Source organism: Schistocerca nitens, chromosome 2, assembly GCF_023898315.1.
Source record: "Schistocerca nitens isolate TAMUIC-IGC-003100 chromosome 2, iqSchNite1.1, whole genome shotgun sequence".
Lineage (NCBI taxonomy): Eukaryota > Metazoa > Arthropoda > Insecta > Orthoptera > Acrididae > Schistocerca > Schistocerca nitens.
The window spans coordinates 844,492,843-844,513,865 of NC_064615.1; the positions used below are offsets into that span (position 1 = coordinate 844,492,843).

Sequence of the window (21,023 nt, forward strand, 5' to 3'; positions counted from 1 at the left end):
AAAGGATGAGAGTGTGATAATTTTGTGTCTGTCTTTTTGTGGCCAGCTGTCTTCCTCTGAGTTGTTGAGGACACTGACTGCCCCCCCCCCCCCCAAGTGAATCTCCGCTTTAAAGAGAGTTCATTAATTCTGTCTCGGAACCAGGCGTATAAAATCATGCAAAGACACAATAACTGTTATTCTGAGAAGGATACAAATGATGGGAGATGTTCCGCATGATACGCTAATGGTGGCGCGCCTAGTCGGACGCTATCTGATCCCAGAGTGTCAACTCCCAATACTTAAAGGTCTTCAGACGCTCGTTCATAGCGGAACTGCGGTCCACGCCCGTCCTTAAGATCTTACTGATACTGCATTCGGAACCTCCGTCCTCTTAAGATTTAACCTGTGGGATGACGTCACAGCGAATGAATTTCAATAGTTCATTAGTGCACGCTACGAGAAATTGTTTGATCACGCAGTTTCAAATCAGCGACAGAGTTATTTTTCATTGCACTGTGATTCTGTTTATCACACACATAATTAATGTCTGCGATGGGCTTGATACTTCGTGGCAGAAGCCATTCCATCTTAGAAAATATATAATAGCAGTGTTCGCTTCTTGCACAAAGTCTGTTTTCGATCGAAAATCGATTCGTATGACACACACACACACACACACACACACACACACACACACACAAACACACAAAATAAGCATAAAATTATACCTGCCAGTTAGCTGCCATCCTAATATTTCATAGACTCCTTAATTTTTAGCTCACTGTAGTAGCTTCCAGCTAAAGTGATTTCCACAAAGCAAACATCTCACAGGGCAATTCAGTATTCCGACATTATTGATTTCTCCACTAATTAACGCTTCCATTTTTCCACGAAGTCAGAACTTCCTACTATGTAAATAACTGTACCTCCTTGTTACATTCTCAGTTAAAAGAAAACATTCTTTGGGCATTTCAAAAGGGTTTTTTGTTGTTTTCACTAATGTACTAGACTGTCTTTTTTTAAGCTCTAAGAACATGCAGGAAGTAGTGTAAGACACAATACTATACAAAGTACCATTATTGTATGATCCTAAAATATTCGTAAATCACCGAAAACTGAGCAATGTATACGACAGAATTATAGCCGTCGACTTAGTAACGGACGGTGCACAAATTAAGTTTTGCAGTAATTTAGATGTTTTAACTGTACACGTAGCTCAGGGTAAGACTTTTCAAGTAATACGAAAGCTGTGTGGTTCCTGTCAATTGATATTTCGAGTCGTTTGATGTTCTGAATGTTAAATAATCAGTATGCGTTTCTTTCTCATTAAAAGTTTCCCTGGTAAATATCGAGTTCTGCATGTGTTGTACTTTTCCTAATGAAGTTTATTTGCATCAAACATGCTTTTCAACAGTTCACTCTGTTACAAGATGAGCTGGAATTTTTATCGATCTGATTTAATGTTCGAAGAATATGACTTTTTTTTTCGAAAGGTGAACGTGCTGTGTGAATAGTGTATGGTGAACATTTGATATACATAATAAACAGTCTAAGATATCGGAAAAAATATTTTTGGTAAATGATAACAACCAAATAGAGCGAATATTTTCCATCTCAGTAACGATCCGACCTGCCCAGATACAGGAGCGTTTATTTTTCTCGAAATATGAGGTACTCTAACTTTTTCCGAAGAGAAATACAGACATATGATGCGTCACAGAGTATGCATTAGAGCTTGTATGATCATGCCACAATTTCTGTATTCCAAAATTATCCATATTGGAGAAACCATGAAGGAGCTTTTTCGCTTTTAAGTCCACATATTCTTAACAGTGTGTCCTAGAATCGTGATTTGTTTATTGTTGGAGAATGGCTGTAAGAAATGAGAAAAGTATCTAATAAACACGGCAGTTTAAGATTCTGCAAAAATTAAACTGTTGGCACTAATGGAAAACAGAGAACTTGACAAACACCTGACACCCGCATATCAGAGACTTTTCAGCTGACAAATGAGTAAGATAGCGTTTGCTTACACTTTTTAATAGTTATTTGGCTGCCCCACAAAAGGAGTGTAAGGAAGTAACAACAAACATTCTATGTTTTTTTTTTTACGTTTTGTCACAGTTGTATAGAGGACTACAGTTTTATTTATCAGCAATATGTTTATGAATGAATATTTACAAATATAAATTGATAAACTCCACCTAATCCGCCCAGGTAACCAAACATTCGCCATTATCCCGCAGAGGCTCAATTGCGGACCCAAATTTACTGGAAAGTTTTTGCTTCCAAGATAGGAGGAAGAGCAGCTTCGGTCGTCAATCTTTAATCTGTTTATTGAAGATCGATTCAGCTACTGTGGAGCTATTTTGTGTGCCACATGAATATGAATATAATGAGAATCAGACATTAAAATATTAAATAAAACCAGGTTACAAATACAGCACCTTTTAAACCATGAATTTACGTGCCATATTCAAGTTATGGTGACTCTTCGTAAATAATACTGCACGTGGTTACCACATTGCCATTACAGACAACAAACAGTCAAAATGAGCTTGCTGCGAATATTTCCATGCCGCTAACCTCAGTATGTGAGGTCAGTAATAACTTTTTGTTGTCATTTGTATACTACATTTAAAAAAATATGTCACAAATAAAATTACAGTGGCATCCTTAGATACTAAGATACATTCAGTAATCATGTTAAAACCAGGAGGAAGAATCCACATATAGGTGGCATAAATTGATATACTAATAACATTTGTTTCTGTGTGAAACCTAAAATCTGTACTAATATTAAAACAAGATACGCGTTATACATATCGCACACTGACTGCATAATTATCTCTTCCATCTTAGATTACATTACTAAAAGTAACTTATTGGTTGAAATTACGAACCAATGTGACGAGCTCAAGAAATTACAACGTAAAAACCGACTTATAAAATCTTATAACTGTTTATTATAGAAACATATGTAACATAGGTTTCGTGTTCATACTAGTACAAATATATGAACTGTCAGTGGCTTCTGGAAAATTAGCTTGGTTCGTGAGCTATGAATTTTGTTCTCAGTGAGCCATAGTACAGAAGTACATACAGCCATAGGTTTGACGTGCCGTTTAGACCTCTGAAAGCCCTTTATTTTTATTAGTTAGTTGGCTTTCGGAAATCTAAAATTGGGTGATTCTCGTTGCTACCTACTCATTGAGCAAGGTGGCATGGGGTGAACTCTGATGATAACATATCTCCGTTTCCCCAAGGAGATCCCAGAATCTACCATTATCCACTTTTTGTTCCTTTGGTTACAAGGTTTTGCGTGTCCCTCTTTTGACCTCTGAAAGCCCTTTATTTTTCTTAGTTATGTGGCTTTCGGTAAACTCCCAAAATTGGACGCTTCTCATTGTTTCCTGCTCATTGAGCAAGGTGACATGGTGTCATCTCTTTTGACAAAATATCTCCATTTCCCTCAGGAGATCCCAAAATCTACCCTTATCCCCTTTTCGCTTCTTTTATTATATAATTTTATCCGCGTCATTCCCCGCTATTAATTGTGATACACCCTATACTAGGAAAATAACAGAGGTCCTAACATTGATCTTTGAGGGACACCCGATGTTATGTCTCCCCATAGCTCTTTCGTCCCTTCATCAAACACTTATTGCTCCTTCTTAGAAGTGAAACAAGCCGAAGCTGAGTCATAACAAAGAACAAATCAATAATTTCTCATCACGAATAGTTTTGTGGAGGTATGATATTATACCAAGTAGTCAGCTGCACTGGATTCAATTTCGTGACGAAGGGCTGTTGTCTGGATTTCAGGCCAGGGCCGCGTGAACCAGCTCGGAGGGGTGTTCATCAATGGGCGGCCGCTGCCCAACCACATCCGGCTGAAGATCGTCGAGATGGCGGCGGCCGGCGTGCGGCCGTGCGTCATCTCCCGCCAGCTGCGAGTGTCGCACGGCTGCGTCTCCAAGATCCTCAACCGCTACCAGGAGACCGGCTCCATACGGCCCGGCGTCATCGGCGGCTCCAAGCCGCGCGTCGCCACGCCCGAGGTGGAGGCGCGCATCGACGACTACAAGAAGGCCAACCCGGGCATCTTCAGCTGGGAGATCCGCGACCGCCTCATCAAGGTAGGCGACCCACAGGTACGGCTGCAGTGCCCTCACGTCGCAAATTCTCTGTTCTGCGTGTCTTCAGCTCTAAGCGAAATTTTACGCTAGCAACTAAAGTTCCTGCTTTCATGATAAATCTTGTTAGTCATAACTGTCTTGACCGCATTTCGAATCTTGTGAGTCATCATCAGAACCAGCATCTTGTTACGAAGGTAACAGGTCAAGTAACCATCTAGTGCTCATCATGGTCACTAAAGGACCATTTCGTTTCTTTTTTTTTTTTTAATGCGAAAACATTATTTGGAATTTTGTAATTAATTTGGTGCACGATTTATTAAATATAGTCGACTGGAAGAATATTTAATTTAATTATGTGCATATGACATGTTTTGAATTTCAAAAACCATTGATCAGTTAAAAATTAGTATTCGAGAACCATAAGGTCTGAAAGGCTGTAGTCTGATTTAAATTCCAGTGAGTTACCTTGCGAAGGAGTTGGTAGGTCTGGAATAACATTTCTGATTGTTGTTTACGTTGTGTACGTGATGTTCTTGGTCTAATGTATGTTAAGTATTTTATTCTTTGTGCTGTTGTTTTAATGTACTATTGGTCTAATGTATTAATTGCTATATTTGATAATGAAGGTAGCAAAAGAAATGTTGGAGTAAGTGAGAAACCAAGGAAACCGGTACTGCAAAACTTGTACTGGTGTGTCAGAGATCGCGAGTGAGGTTAGGGATAAAAGTTCAACGAGTACTTCAGCTTCAACCTCTACTATACCTTCGAACCTCCTCCAAAAAGAAACTTGCGAAATGTGATAAACTGGATTCAAATAAGTGAAATGGGAATGATAAAGAATTAAGATCATTAGAGATTTCAGTATTGTCGGTTCAGTGTTCAATGAATTTACAAATTTTAATTAGTGTAGAGGGAAAATAAACATAAGTGCAGATGTCTCTCAAACATATGGCTTATTTTGTAGCGTGACAATTTCACTTGAGAATCGTAAAAGCCATAATTAATATTTTACTTCAGAAAATTGCAAAGATAATGATTTATTTGAGTCAAACGTAAGCTGTTTGTATGGTTGATAGAAATGGAACAATGAGAAACCATATGATTGCATTACTTGTTTATTGTAGTTTTTTCAAAGAAGGTCTTTGAAAGTGCTACAATAAACAGCTAATGCGGTCATATGGGCTTTCATTTATTTTAATTGTAATTTCCTGATAACACCTTGCGTAATATTATGTTACGAAAGTTCCAATTCTGTCAGTCATGTGCGATTTGAACTGTGGTTGTCCCACCTATAGAGTAGTTTGTATTTTTATGGACTGAGGTGCGCTGGGAAAGGGCCAACTGATGGAGAAATATTTGTTGTGTAATGAATATACCACGCTCCACTACAAGCACATCGAAACACAGAGACATTTTACTAGACAATGTGTGAAAGTAGCAAAAGAATCAATTAAAACTGCAGCACAGGATTTACCTGAGGAAAATAGAGACAGCAAGACACTACTGACCTAAAAATTGTATTTGATGGCAGAAGAGGGGCCATCAGTTTTTCAACTCCTGTGGAGCTGCCACAAGTATTGACAAGATTCGAGATGTAGGAATTTTATGCAGGCACTGCCGTGGATGCAGTATTGCTACCTCAAATCCAGACAACAAGACTCAGCATGAACCAAAGTGCACCAAGGAGTGTACAGGCTCTAGCGGAGAAATTAAATGTACCTCAGATGTAAACAATCTTCATCGCTCTCTATAAAAACGAGGGATTCGCCACATGCAATTCATTGGTGATGGTGACTCTAGCTCATTCATTAAGGCAACAAGATACCATAAAAGCTGGAGTGTGTCAACCACGTACACGAGAGAATGGATACACGATTTCGATGGCATTTTCAGCAAATGACACGTTTTCTCCGAAACTATTGAAGATTTAACATTTTTTACAGTTAACGTATGCTACCCTTATGCTAATATACATCTAAAATGATAGAGATACCTTATACATTTCCAGTAAAAGGGACAAAAATTTAGGGAAAACTGTAATATAGAATACAGCAGGAAAATTCTGTCCTAATTCCTAGAATATATACTTGAATCAAACTAGAGGAGTAAGTACAGGAAGCACGCATAAGAAACCTGCAAAAGTTTCATTGAACTGCATGAAGTATTTCTTGAGAAAATGGGTCATGGAATTAATAAATTGAATATTAGCAGGATAAGTCACTCATACTCCCCTTAAAATGTCGGGTTAATTTTAAGTGACCACGATGCCTATTTGACATGCTACTTTGGTAACAGGCCACTGGTGTTGATGATGACTCTTAAAGGTCGAAATAAGTAGACTGTCATGTCCGCCAAATGCGATCAAGACAGTTTTAAATAAAGAAGTCCTTTTCCAAAATAGGTCACGAGTTCCGATTTAAAATTTCAAACTTCATTAATTTCTGGAAGTATTTTATAAACGTGTACTAACAATTTAGTATGAAGCGCAATACTAGCAACAACAACATACATAATGTTGTTCTCATGTTGAAACCATTATTTCAGGAGATATTACTATCACAAATTGTTAAAAAAGTTCATTTTCTTGAAAAGAAAAGGTATTCAGTGCAAATGCTTTTTATGTTAGAGCTACGGTTTAAGAATCAGTGAACTGTATTGTGATCCATTTTGCAACATGTTTGTCTTCATTCCTGCTGTTTACACATAAAATATGTTACCGATTTCAGAGCTGTGTAAGTCAGTATGGATTTCCAAAGAATGAGCTACATACTTCCGAAATCGATAACATATTGTACGGAAATAAACAGCAAAAACAAAGTCAGCTCTCTGGAAGAAATCAAACACAAATAACCAAGAAACTGTACATGGCAACCGTCTCGAGGACCAATATATCTTGTTTCCGACAACTGGTTTGTTGTTTGTCTTGTGTGAGAAAAAGCCTTCTCTTAGTGGAAGCAGTGCAGAGTAACTACTGTTGTAGATAAGCTAGATACAGAGCAGATTCAAGAACATTCTTCCATATAAGCGTCTTTTCATTTGTCATCCCCTTCCCCTCACACCCCTGTTTTCCGTCGTACGCTTTCACCCGGATCAGTTTTCGCTACAAATTGTGATAAACACTGCATACCAAATTTTCACATGGACACCCCTGGCATCTCTCTCAGCTTGGCGCCCTAAGCGGCTGTTCCTAATTGTTTTGTACAGAAATCCACATCTCTGTCGCTTCCGTGTTAAACCAGTTCTAACTGCATATACACTATAAGCAGACATGAACCACGAGTAACTAGCTAACTTAGCGTTTCCCAACACGTTACTGTGTGGCCAATATATGTCCGGTGTGTCGCGAGATATCTAATGCCTTGAAATCTTCCAATAAAATACACAGAACATAAAAAATTATCGCCAAATCGTTTCCGGGAACAGCTTAACCTTCAAGAAATTACCCACGAAATGTATTTGCTTTATATGATTGATTTTTTGCATCTAGCAGAAAAAATCACGTGTAAAAGTGTCTCGTAACTTTGAAGTGTGCCCCAAAGGAATGATGTTGAGAAATGTGGAGATAACTAGTAGGTAGCGCTACACTAACAAGCCAGAATGAAACAAAATACCATTAGGAAAACTTTGAGAAGGCTTTCTGCCACACTCTACATTACATTATAAATATTTTTAATCTTGTACGAGGTGCATTTAAGTTATAAACAGTGAATTTTTTTTCTCTGGACTGGAAACAGAAACATCCGGTCTGTTTAAAAATTCATGTACTCTCGTTGTGAATGCGTGACAGAGATTTCAGCACTTTACGGCGCACAGAATTCTTTTATTGGTACTTAAAATGGCGTCATTTTCATTTCAAGAACACCGTGTGATCATTCGTTTTGTCAATTTATGTGGTGTGACACAGACTGAAATTCATCACCAGGTAAGTGAAACATGTGGTGCTGGTGTCATGGGAGTGTGCCAAACTTGCCTTCGTGGGTGCGACAGTTTAAATAAGGCAGAACGTAGTGTAGCAACACAACAATCTCAGCCTCGCACTAACCGGTTTTGTGACATGAGCGGTTGAGTGGAGTAAACTGTTTTCGAGGATCGCGAATGATTCTGGAATACACTGCCTCCAAAGTGGGCGTTTCCGTGGTATCCACGCACACAATCCTGCATGAAGAGCTGGAAACGCAAGTGTCCTCCAGGTGGGTGCCACAAAGGCTTACCCATGACCACGAGGCTGTATGGCATGTGGGCAGGAACTGTTAATGTGTGATGACGGCGTGAATGGAACTTTCTATTACTAACCGATTGTGAAAATGGATAAGACCTGGATGTTGTGTTTCGATCTGGAAACGAAGTGCCAGTAAATTCAATGGAATAAAGTCTCAACAACAGCATTCACTCTCGCCACTGCCGCGGGAATTCTGTGTACCCTGCAGTGCTACCACCACTGTCTGTTTCCAGCCCTGAGAAAAAAATCGAATACGTTAGAACTTGAATGCACCTCGTATTTGTGATTTAGAAGTCGTAAGTTTTCTACTAGTAGTTTAAGCCATCTGTTTCAACAGTCACAACGCATATGTGTACACCCTGAGTGTCACTGAGGGCATGTTCAGTTGAGTTATGAACTAACAAATTCAAGTGCATACAACTGTGCCGAGTAGTTTGAATTGCAGTTTAGTTTATTAGTATGTTACTCTCCCCCTGGTTGTTTATTTTTAAAAATTTCAACTCTATGATGACTACTTGGCTGTTAATAGAAACCAGTGATGATGCCATTTGTGTGATCTGATAATAGAATAAAAAACTGGCCAAGTGCGAGTAGGTAGGGCTCGCGCTCTGAGGGTTTCGTACAGACTCAGTTATTTAGAAGTACAGATAGTTCATTCATCCTGGGAACAGAGAATATCGGCAATTTTTATCGATATCGATACAGCCAAGATACGGGTTGAGGGCGTTATAAGTTTCGAGTTTGCGAGGTAAGAAATATGTGACAAATGGCCGTATTTTTCGATCGCATAGACATAGAAGCATATTTTTACACCGCCAAGGAGGCGTCGACGTTTGTATGTGACATACAAGGTGTTCGGAAATTCCCGTTACAAACTTACAGGACTTGCAGAAGGGAGTGAGTACATAATAATTTTAATAGGAACCCATGTCCGGAATCGTACAGTTTCCGTTCTATGACGGTTTTATTTCAGTTTTTGTAACGGCCCACGTCTGCTGAGCGAAAGAGACAAGTCTCGGAGCTGCTTGTCCTCGTATGCAATAGGGTAGACAGAATGATGTGTACTACTCCTTGTGGGGTCGTATGCAAAGTTTAATGTAGGAAACTCCTTGTAGAGACAGAGGAAGATCTAGCACGAGTTCTGGCCGCTACGCCAGGCACCACGTGGGATGGAGAGTGTGTACCAGAACATGCTTCGTAGGTACAGTGTCTGTAGCAACGTAGGTGGTCGCCATATCGAGCCGCTGTTGTAATTAGATCAGTACTGTTCTATACGTACAGTATGCTCGGTTCTATTTTATTTTGGAATAATATGAATACGCAATATTTGAGTGTTATTATCAGGGGCGTTTGAAAAATCCATGCAAAGTTCAAGAGGTGGCACCACCGGCGCGTATCGAGGTCATGTTTAGTTAGTAGCATCTCTGGAAAGAACGCACACCAAGTTTCAGCCATATTGGTCTATTTCTTTGTGTTTGGGATTCATGTGAATCAAAGAAGTCGAGTGATTTCCAAAAAATGGACAAAGAAGAATTTCGTGTGGTGATTAAACATTACTTTATGAAAAGCAAAACGCCTCAGTAGGCTAAAGAGAAGCTTGATAAACATTACGGTGACTCTGCACCTTCGAATACAACAGTTTATAAGTGGTTTCAAAGTTTTCGGAGTGGCCATATAGGCACAAGTGATGCTGAACGTTCTGGACGCCCTGTGGAGGTTACGACTCCAGAAATCATGGATTTTATCAATGATATGGTGATGGATGACATAATAGTTACGATGAGTGAGATTTCTAGTACTGTGGGCATCCAGAATGAACGGGTACATCATATTTTGCATAAACATTTGGACATGAGAAAGTTATCCGCAAGATGGGTTCCACTATTGCTCACGCTTGACCAAAAACGGAATCGTGTGAAGCGTCGCAAGGATGGTTTGTAGCTGTTCAGGAAGAATCAAAAAATGGTTCAAATGGCTCTGAGCACTATGGGACTCAACTGCTGTCGTCATAAGTCCCCTAGAACTTAGAACTACTTAAACTTAACTAACCTAAGGACAGCACACAACACCCAGCCATCACGAGGCAGAGAAAATCCCTGACCCCGCCGGGAATCGAACCCGGGAACCCGGGCGTGGGAAGCGAGAACGCTACCGCACGACCACGAGATGCGGGCTCAGGAAGAATCCGAGGGACTTGTTTCGTCACTGTGGATGAAACATTACTTTACTCCTGAGACCAAACAACAATCTAAACAATGGGTTACCAAGGGAGAATTTGCACCAAAAAAGGCGACGACCAGTCCTTCGGCCGGAGAGGTTATGGCGACTGTCTTTTGGGATTCACAAGGGATAATCCTCATCGACTATCTCGAAAAGGGTAAAACTGTTGCAGGTGCATATTATTCATCGTTATTGGACCGTCTGAAAACCGGGCTGCAAGGAAAACGCCGGCGATTGGACTGCAAAAATTTCCTTTTCCATCACGACAATGCACCAGCATGTACCTCAGAAGTCGTGGTCGCAAAATTAATGGAAATAGGATTCCAGCTCGTTTCACATCCCCCCTATTCTGCAGACTTGGCTCCCTCGGACTACTATTTGTTCCCCAATTTGAAGAAATGGCTGGCGGATTTTATTCAAACGACGAGGTGCTTGCAGCAACTAATAGCTATGTTGCACACTTGAACAATTCCTATTATTCGGAAGGGATCAAAAAATTAGAACAGCCTTGGACGAAGTGTATAAAAGGAGACTATGTCGAAAAATATAAAAGGTTTACCCCAAACACGTAAGTAGTTTTCTTTTTACACGGACTTTTCAAACGCCCGTTGTACAAACAAATGTGCTGATGTGATAAATGGATGTTTCGTTATGAGGTGCGTCACGTCTAATCCAACTCCTTATTCAGAAGTGGATGAGTTAAACATCTGAATTGAAACCGTCGTAGAATGGTAAAGGTACGTCCCCGGATATGGGTTCCTGTTTGAAATGTTGTGGACTCACTCCCTTCTAGAAGTCCTAGAAGTTTGTATGAGGAATTTCCGAACAGTCTGTACATTTCAGCTTGATACGTCTTTCCATCACTGAGAAAAAGGGGTTGTGAGAGTCAGGCAGACGGACAGGCGGACAACAAAGTGATCCTCTAAAGGTTACGTTTTTACCGATAGAGATACGGAGGCCTAAATAGTGTTTTTAATATGCTTGTGCAACAATACGCCCCCGAAAAAATTACAAATGCCTAGTGTGGGTACGCATATGTGCCAATACCGACAGGGAACAACACATCGTGTGTGTGTGTGTGTGTGTTTGTGTGTGTGTGTGTGTGTGTGAGAGAGAGAGAGAGAGAGAGAGAGAGAGAGAGAGAGAGAGAGATTTTGCTGGGACGCGTTGTCAGGCAGATCGTAGCTCGCGTCAGACGAGCGCGCGTTGTGTCATTGTGTGGCCAGTGCTTGTAATGCGGGCCCCTGTTCCCGTGGTTGTGCCGCAGGACGGCGTGTGCGACAAGAACAGCGTGCCCTCCGTGTCGTCCATCAGCCGGCTGCTGCGGGGCGGTCGCCGCGACGACGCCGACCTCCGCAAGAACCACTCCATAGACGGCATCCTCGGTGAGTACCAGCAGCGCTGCCCGCCCGGTTAGCCGTGCGGTCTGACGCACTGTGTCTAGGTCCGGTGCGGCGACCAGTCTGTAGATGGTTTTTAGGTGGTTTTCCATCTACCTCGGCGAATGCTCGCTGGTTCCCCTTAATCCGCCTCAGTCGGCGACTGCTGCACAAACACTTTCTCCACGTACGCGTACACCACAATTACTGTGCCACGCAAACATTGGGTTTACACTTGTCTGGTGTGATACGTTCCCCGGGGGGGGGGGGGTCCACTGGGGGCCGAACCGCACAGTAAACCTGGATTCGGTGTGGGGCGGCGATGGGGTGAGTGGACTGCTGTAGCCTGTTGTGGGGTTGTGAACCACTGAGGGCTACGGCGGGAACGAAGCCTCTCCGTCTTTTCAAAGTCCCCAGTTCCGCACAATACAGTATAATACCAGCAGCGCTCCGCGCGACGCCTACGAGAAAGACACGCCGCGGAGCGCACGTCATGAAGGTAAGCCAAGCTCACTAGCTCGCTCAACTCAGCAGGCAAACTGCGTTTTTACGTCTGTTAACTCGTAACTGCGTGTGTATGTACAAACGAGAATTGCATCTTCTACTTCCGGCAACTGTAGCCGACATGTTCTAGGTGCTTCAGACGGGAACTGCGCTGCTGCTACGGTCGCAGGTTCGAATCCTGCCTCGGGCATGGATGTGTGTGATGTCCTTAGGTTTAAGTAGCTCTAAGTCAGGGGACTGATGACCTCAGATGTTAAGTCCCATGGTGCTGAGAGCCATTTTTTGTGCATCTTCTACTGGAATCCACTATTGTGGAATCATACTGGTTTTAGTCCTACAATGATAGAAACTCCATTGGCCTACTAATGATTTGTTACGTCTGTATTGCTGTACAAACAAATTAAAATCATGCCAAAATGATGATCACTTGCATAAGGCACGACATCTTGCATGAAATGAGGACTGTTGCGCAGAAGAGACCAAGTGCTATAAACAAGCCGTTATACCACTCAGGTCAAGAATTGATCTGGCTCAAACGACTCTGAGCACTATGCGACTTAACATCTGAGGTCATCAGTCGCCTAGAACTTAGAACTAATTAAACCTAACTAACCTAAGGACATCACATACATCCATGCCCGAGGCAGAATTCGAACCTGCGACCCGAGCGGTCGCTCGGTTCCAGACTGTAGCGCCTAGAACCGCACGGCCACTCCGGCCGGCAAGAATTGATCTAAACTTTTGTTGTACGACTAGTAATAAGTAAGGCTTCATAGTGGCAGATTCCAGTAGAAGATGCAATTCTCGTTAGTACGTACAAGCCCAGTTGCGAGTTAACCTGTTTAGAAACGCGTTTTGTCTGCTGAGTCGAGCGAGCTCAGGCCTTCGTTCGTGACGTACGCGCCGTGGCCTGTCTTCCTCGTGGGCCTCGGCTTCGCGCTGATAACGTCATGCCTGTCGCTCGCCCCGGCGGTGGTAGCAAGTAGCGAAGTAGCGGATCCTCTGACATGAATCTGATAGTGCTTCCTATCACTTCAATGTAACGTCTCACTTCATGGCACACATATACGAAAAATGTCCTTGTCTGTTCCCAGCTAATTCTTGCAAACGTTCCAGACAAATTCCCTTCGCCGGCCGCGGTGGCCGTGTGGTTCTGGCACTGCAGTCCGGAACCGCGGGACTGCTACGGTCGCAGGTTCGAATCCTGCCTCGGGAATGGGTGTGTGTGATGTCCTTAGGTTAGTTAGGTTTCAGTAGTTCAGGGGCTCCGGAAACGCTCAAATCATGAAAAGTTCAATTTTTACTTTTTTGCGTTTTCTGAATCTGCAGACTATTACCTTTTAATAGATATATAATTTATTCAATTACGAAGACTACAACTATTTTTAAATTTTTTTTGAAATGTGTTCTACATGGGCGTGACCCACTGTGGCGCTGTTAAACTGCTGTCAAATGGTGTTATTATTAACGTCCGTGTTCATCAGGTACATTTTAGTGATGTGAGATAAAGTATGTGTTGTGGCTAACCTGTGATGGTTCAATATATATCGCTGGTGTGATTGTCGATTGTTTCATGTTTATTTACTCTGTCGTTATCTCCAAAATATTCGTAATTAACTCTGTTTCTTGAGTCTCTGTTTTGTTGAAGTATAATAATGAGTAAAAGTAAAGTTATTAGAAATCCTCTGAAGGCTTTTAAGAAAAGGAGAAATGTTGGAAAGCCAAAGGTATGTGTTATTACTGTAAACAATAAAGACGATAACCAAGTGAGTGAACCTAACCTCTCAAGTACATCTGCCCATAGCAGTCAAAGCGGGAAAGAAAATACTTCACAGAAGAAGCTTGGTTCAATGAGTGAAAACTATGAATGTTTTATGGGCGAATCGGATGTGAATGAAATATTTGATATGTCGGTTCTCAAAGGAATTTTTTCAAACTGTGTAAGATGTATTCATTGTAGTGAAGTTGGTCTGGAACTCTCCATAATAAAGCACGTAGGACTTGCTAGTGAAATACAACTGAAATGTGATAAGTGTTCATAGATGACCACCCTTTGGAACAGTGTTGCAGTAACTGCAACTGAAGAAAATGGTAGCAAAATCTACGAACACAACAACGAGCGATGCTTGCTTTAGACAAGGAACGCCTTCGGGCTGCAGACAGGGCTGTAAAGAGTCTAGAAATACAAGCAAGAGTAAACAGGAGGAGGAACAAGAGGAAGCTGGAGGAGGAGTTTGCAGAGGATGAAGATAATCCATCCTATGGACCTGGAATGCACTAAAAAGTTAATCCAATCTTTGCCGCTCGATTCCCAAAACTTTTATTTTCTCATACTAATTACATGTTTTCTAAGGATCTTCCAAACATATTTGTTTCAAACTTTCAGTAAATGTTACACAGTACCTTCTGCATAATTTAACACAGCCTTTTTCCAAAAAACTGTATATTTTTGAATATATAAATAAAAAATTGCAAAAAATGTTGTGAATTTTCATTACAATTGAAAAAGAAATCATCTTTAATAACTGAACTAAAATTTTGTAAAATCCCTGTGTTAAGTTGTAGCCCATATTCCAATAAATAATCTGCAAAAAGTTCAACTCCCTACCTCAAATACTTTGTGAGGAAAGATGTAATTTATAAGCGTTATTTTAACACTGCAAGTATAGGGCGTTCCGGAGCCCCTTAAGTAATGTCGTTCCCTCTGCCCGCGAGAACAGACGACGTAAGACTTACTAAGTGATACACGAAACAAATGAAAGTGATACCTTCTGACGTGTTGCTACGGTATTATTTGAAAACACATTGCCTTCCAAAAAAGTGAAACACCGATAAGCCAGGGTCGGATATCAATGAAACAGCGTACATCTACACGCCATTTGTTGATATGTAAATGATTAGAGTTGCATTTCTGTGTATAATGTAGAACGGCCACCAGAGTGTGTTAGTGTTGCTCGTGTTCAGTGTTGTTACCGGGCCTCTTAGAGTGTACGCTGAAGTGACAGAAGTCATGAGATAGCGACATGCACATTTACAGATGGCGCTAGTATGCCGTGCACAAGGTATAGAGGGGCACTGCATCGGCGGAGCTGTCATTAGTAGCCGGCCGCGGTGGTCTAGCGGTTCTGGCGCTGCAGTCCGGAACCGCGGGACTGCTACGGTCGCAGGTTCGAATCCTGCCTCGGGCATGGGTGTGTGTGATGTCCTTAGGTTAGTTAGGTTTAAGTAGTTCTAAGTTCTAGGGGACTGATGACCACAGCAGTTGAGTCCCATAGTGCTCAGAGCCATTTGAACCATTTTTGTCATTAGTAAGCAGGTGATTCATGTGGAGGGGTGTCCGATACGATGGTCGCACGACGGGAATTAACAGACTTTGAACGGGGAATGGTAGTTGGAGCTAGACGCCTGGACATTTCATTTCGGAAATCGTTAGGGAGTTCAATATTCGGAGATCCGCAGCGTAAAGAGTGTGCCGAGAATACCAAATTTCGCGCATTATCACACAGCATGGACAACGCAGTGGCCGATGGACTTCACTTAACGACCGGTAGCAGCGACGTTTGCGTAGACCCGTCAGTGCTAACAGACAAGCAACACTGCGTCAAATAACCGCAGAAATCAATGTGGGACGTGCGACGAACGTATCTGTTAGAACAGAGCGGCGACATTTGCGGTTAATGGAATATGGCAGTACACAACCGATGCGAGTGTCTTAACTAACAGTACGACATCACGTGCATTGCATCTCCTAGCCTCGATTGAACCCTAGACGACTGGAAAACCGTGGCCTGGACGGACGACTTACGATTTCAGTTGGTAAGAGATGATCGAAGGGTTAGAACGTGACGCAGACCCCACGAAGCCATGGACCCAGTTAGTTAACAAGGCACTGTGCAAACTGGTGGTGGCCCCATAATGGTGTGGACTGTGTTTACATGGAATGGACTGGGCTCTCTGGTCCAACCGAAACGATCATTGATTGGAAATGGTTATGTTCCGCCACTTGGAGACGATTTGCAGCCATTCATGAACTTCATGTTCCCAAACAACTGTAGAATTTTTCATGGATGACATTGCGCCTTGTCACCGGGCGATAATTGTTCGTGACGGGTTTGAAGAACATTCTGGACAATTCGAGCGAACGAATTGTCCACACAGATCGCCCGACATGGATACCATCGAACATTTATGGGACATTATCGAGAAGTCGGTTTGTGCACTCAAAACTGCATCAACAACACTTGCGCATTGATGGGCGGCTTTAGAGACAGCACGGCTCAGTATTTCTGTAGAGGAGTTCCAACGACTTGTTGACTCGATGCCACGACGAGATGCTGCACTACACCGGACAGGAAGAGGCGAGACACGGTATTGGGATGTATCGCATGACTTCCGTCACCTCACTGCACGTAGCTGTATTGAGAGCGTTTCCGTTGCGTATTATGGTTCGCTCACAACTGTTTGTGAGTTAGCCAGCCGGCAGTGCGCACAGAACGCCGCCAGCTGTGCAGCGGTGCAGAGGTGGCGCGCGGGCGTCACGTCCCGATATTCAATCGGTGATGAGGCGGCGGCGACGGGGGGCGGCGCGGGGCGGCGCTGCGTGACGCCGGCCTGTGTGGTCCGGCCGGCCGCTAATTGTGATTAACAACAGGCCGGCCGGCCAGGCCTCGCCGGGCGTCACAGCCGACACCCCGCCGGCCATTACTCAGCCGCCGCCTGTCAGCCTGATAAGTGAGCCGCCGCCGGCGCTGGCGATGGCGCTCGCGCAACGCCCGCCTCCGCCATTTTTTCACCTGTTGGCAGTTAGGTTTTTGACGGAGGCTTGGGGAACAGGCAGGATGAAATGCACGCCTGCCACTGAAATACTCGTAGCGCTGACAGGAATGAGAGCGTCTGTCTCTTCGTTAAACTCGAATTACAGGCCTGTATTGGGATTCATCCACTGTAATGAAGAGGGCATACAACAAACTTCAGATTGCTGTGAAGTGTAAGTACTCAGTGGCAGCTCGTCGCAAAAGTTCACCAATGTACTACAATGTGATGCCCTAAAGCCATTTGTCTTGCAAAGGTAGTAATGTTAACTAAACGGAAGATATTAATTTTACTTATCAGCGGTGAATATAATAGAACCGACTATCAGCAGGGACGGATTTCCGACTGGGAATGGAGCAAAAGAGGTCCTATGAACATGTGTCCGAAAATGCTTCGTTGTCACGGTAGATGGCGCTGACAAATGACGGTTCCTCTGACCACATGCCGTGTGTTCCTTGTGTTTCAGGTTGTGTCATAGACGCAGCGTACTGTAAACGGCAAAATGTTCATAACAGCCCAGTAAGGAATGAGGAGGTTCTGCACAGAATCGGAAAGGAGTATGTGGAAAACACTGACAACTAGAAGGGGCCGACCGGAGAGGCCGAGTGGTTCTAGGCGCTACAGTCTGGAACCGCGCGACCGCTACGGTCGCAGGTTCGAATCCTGCCTCGGGCATGGATGTGTGTGATGTCCTTAGGTTAGTTAGATTCAAGTAGTTCTAAGTTCTAGGGGACTGATGACATGAGATATTAAGTCCCATAGTGCTCAGAGCCATTTTGATATCTCCTTCCACTTCTCTCTTCCACTTCTCTCAGCCATATGATCCTGGATTTTGAATTGGTTAGTAAAGGTTTGTGTAGTTGTTCTGTGTTATTCACGCAGCATAGATATTCATAGAATTTTAATCCCCTCCTTCTCACTACGTTCATTAACTTGGCAACTTTCAGACAAAGTTCTGTATTAGATGTTAATTGGTAGTTTAATTCACTGCTGCTTTTGGGTCCTAGTATTTTCTTATGATTCTTCTTTCAACTTTTGCTAATTTTTTAAGCTCTCCCTTTGTAGTCAGCTTAAGACTTTTCACTGCATGAAGTATTTCTGGTCTGACCACTGTTTCATTGTTTCAGTTTTCTGTTCCAAAACGACGAAACGCGCCGCTCTTCGTTGGACCTAGTCACAACGAAGGATTACGTGGATTATGTATGTGTGGGAGGTACAAATAAATTGATGCTGACCTTCTTTTATATGTAAAAAAGAGAGCGATTCTTTCGATAGCTTTGTGTCTGTAGCCCCGGGTTTGAAAATCAAATATAGATTAATGCTGACAAAAAGCCTTAGTTGCAGCAGAGTTTTATTGGGAGAAAAAGAAGAAAGAAGCACAGATTCAGTCATTTCAAAAAAAATGGTTCAAATGGCTCTGAGCACTATGGGACTCAACTGCTGAGGTCATTAGTCCCCTAGAACTTAGAACTAGTTAAACCTAACTAACCTAAGGACATCACAAACATCCATGCCCGAGGCAGGATTCGAACCTGCGACCGTAGCGGTCCTGCGGTTCCAGACTGCAGCGCCTTTAACCGCACGGCCACTTCGGCCGGCCTCAGTCATTTCAACAACATCGCATAGTTGCTTTATTTACCAAATTAATGACGCCATTTTACGTGACATATCGAGAGCTTCTGTTTCTGTCTCTTGAGGTTTATTGCTGTCAGGGGTCAAGACACCACAGTTTGGGTACAGTCTAGACGAGCAACAACTGAGATCTGCGCGAAACACACTTTAAGTAGACAGACAGGAAAACAGTTTTCAGCGTTCAACTCAAAACTTTCAAGAATATTAAACATTCGCATGAAATAGTGGAAGAGAGTTCTGAAACTATTCATCTCTGACACAGCACTCTATGGAAATGACTGAATCGTGGAAAAAGTGAAAGCATTTGAAATGTTACACTGTAGCACATTTTTTTAAAAATAAACTGATGCTATACGAAAAGAAGCCGAGACTGATACACTACGGAAAGAAGCGAAATGTAATAGAAAAGAAAAGCAAAAGAATTTTTAACACAGTTTTGGACATGGCTTTCTCTCAGCAACCGTAGATAAGTTTGAACGGAGGAATACCACATCCAACCGGTTGCAAATAATTTTTAATACACTGACCTAGGTTTCGAAGCCTCTAAAAATGTCGTCAGCAATTTTAACAACCATAAATTTTATGGGGTTGTTGAAATTTCATTCTGATGAAGACATCGTTATAGGTATCAAAACATAGGTCAATGTATAAAAAATTATTTACAACCGGTTGGATGTGGTATTTCGCCGTTGAAAAATCTTATCACATTATTCTGGTTTATATTTGCACTAGGGCTATCAGGTATATCAAGAAAAATGATGTTTCATTTCAATCGAAGAACTTAGTGCCAGTGGACGAGCAGTTAATGCAGATATGTATTCTCTTTCATCCCTCTGGGAAATTTAGTATACAGATTTTTACACAAAAGTAAGCGAGACTGATGGTGCTAATTTCTTCGAATTATTGCGATTAGCTTGAATTTCAATGCACGTAAGTCTGTGTTCGTTTGTTGTATTGCTCAAAAAATTTGTGTACATCTTTTTCTGTGATGTTGCGGAGAAACTTCGCTCTTTTTGCTTCCGTCGGAGTGCAATAAAACGGGTGTAGTACGCTTTTCGCCCATGGCCACTTAGCTGACCGATTTTGGCGAAATTTTTCTCAACGTAAGGTAGTCAGAAACAGCTTATACGTGCTGACATTAATTATTCGGGCATTGTCATTTATGTCCTTCTAGACCTGATGTACTGAGGTATCGGTTTACTGAGCTCTCGAGAGATTATAATATGCAAAGATATTGTTAAAAACATTTGGCAGGGTAAATACGAGGTTTTGGAACTTTCATAGTGGCAACTATTTATTTACCGCTTATACAAAATATATAGGCCTACGCGTCTCAAAGTTTCACTGTCATTATCATTATGTATAACCCGTTGCCAGCGTTGTAAGTCGTAGGAAACCCTTAGCAACTCCAGTTGTGTTGAGTCATCGAGTGGATCGGTGTATTGCCCCACGAACCTCTGTAGCAGTGTAAGTAGCGTGAATAAAAGGACGCTATGTGCAAGAAGCATGAAGCGCCCTTTGAATGTATCCTGATAGCTAAAAGAGCCACGCGCACTTTGAATAAGAAAATGCTATTTGACACTGAAATCAATATAAAAGATAGGGTCGCCACCGACTCTAGCCACACGACAAAGAAGAGGTAGCACTGAGTCGGAAAATTACTTAATTTATTAATAAGAAAAACTCACAAAAGAACATTCATTGTAAAGTCATTGATAAAGAATGGGATGTAATTATTAATATGATCCAGGCATTCTTCCCGTGAATCAAATATTGAGTAAAGTAAAGAGGGCGTGAACACCATGCGTAAGTGCAGCCTGCAGCAAGATTCGTGAAAACACGATCTATTCCAGAGCATTTGTTTCAGATAAAAAAAAAGGAACACTAATCACTACACCTGTGCACATGGAAACGCTATAGATGGGCCAACAAGGAAAACTACAAGGTAAATGGCGAAGGTAACGGCGACGTAACATCGGTACACAAGATAAGATTGAAGGCAAAATTATTTATTCCTTAAAACATTGATGTAGTGCATCTATAGACTGCTGTTGCATGTTAACTATGTACAATTGCTTGTGAAATACTACACGTTTCATAACAGAGTCGCGTGCCCACTCGGTCCGCGGAGACAAT

At 42.2% G+C, this 21,023-nt stretch overlaps 1 protein-coding gene across 1 annotated transcript in view; it reads left to right on the forward strand.

Moving 5' to 3' along the window:
• Nucleotides 1-21,023, forward strand: part of LOC126235383 (protein gooseberry-like) — a 257,204-nt gene that overhangs the window by 138,076 nt on the left and 98,105 nt on the right. Inside the window, exons 2-3 of the mRNA XM_049944106.1 lie at nucleotides 3,808-4,121; nucleotides 11,828-11,945. Coding sequence (XP_049800063.1) covers nucleotides 3,808-4,121; nucleotides 11,828-11,945 — 432 coding nt within the window. The remainder of the gene's footprint in view (nucleotides 1-3,807; nucleotides 4,122-11,827; nucleotides 11,946-21,023) is intronic.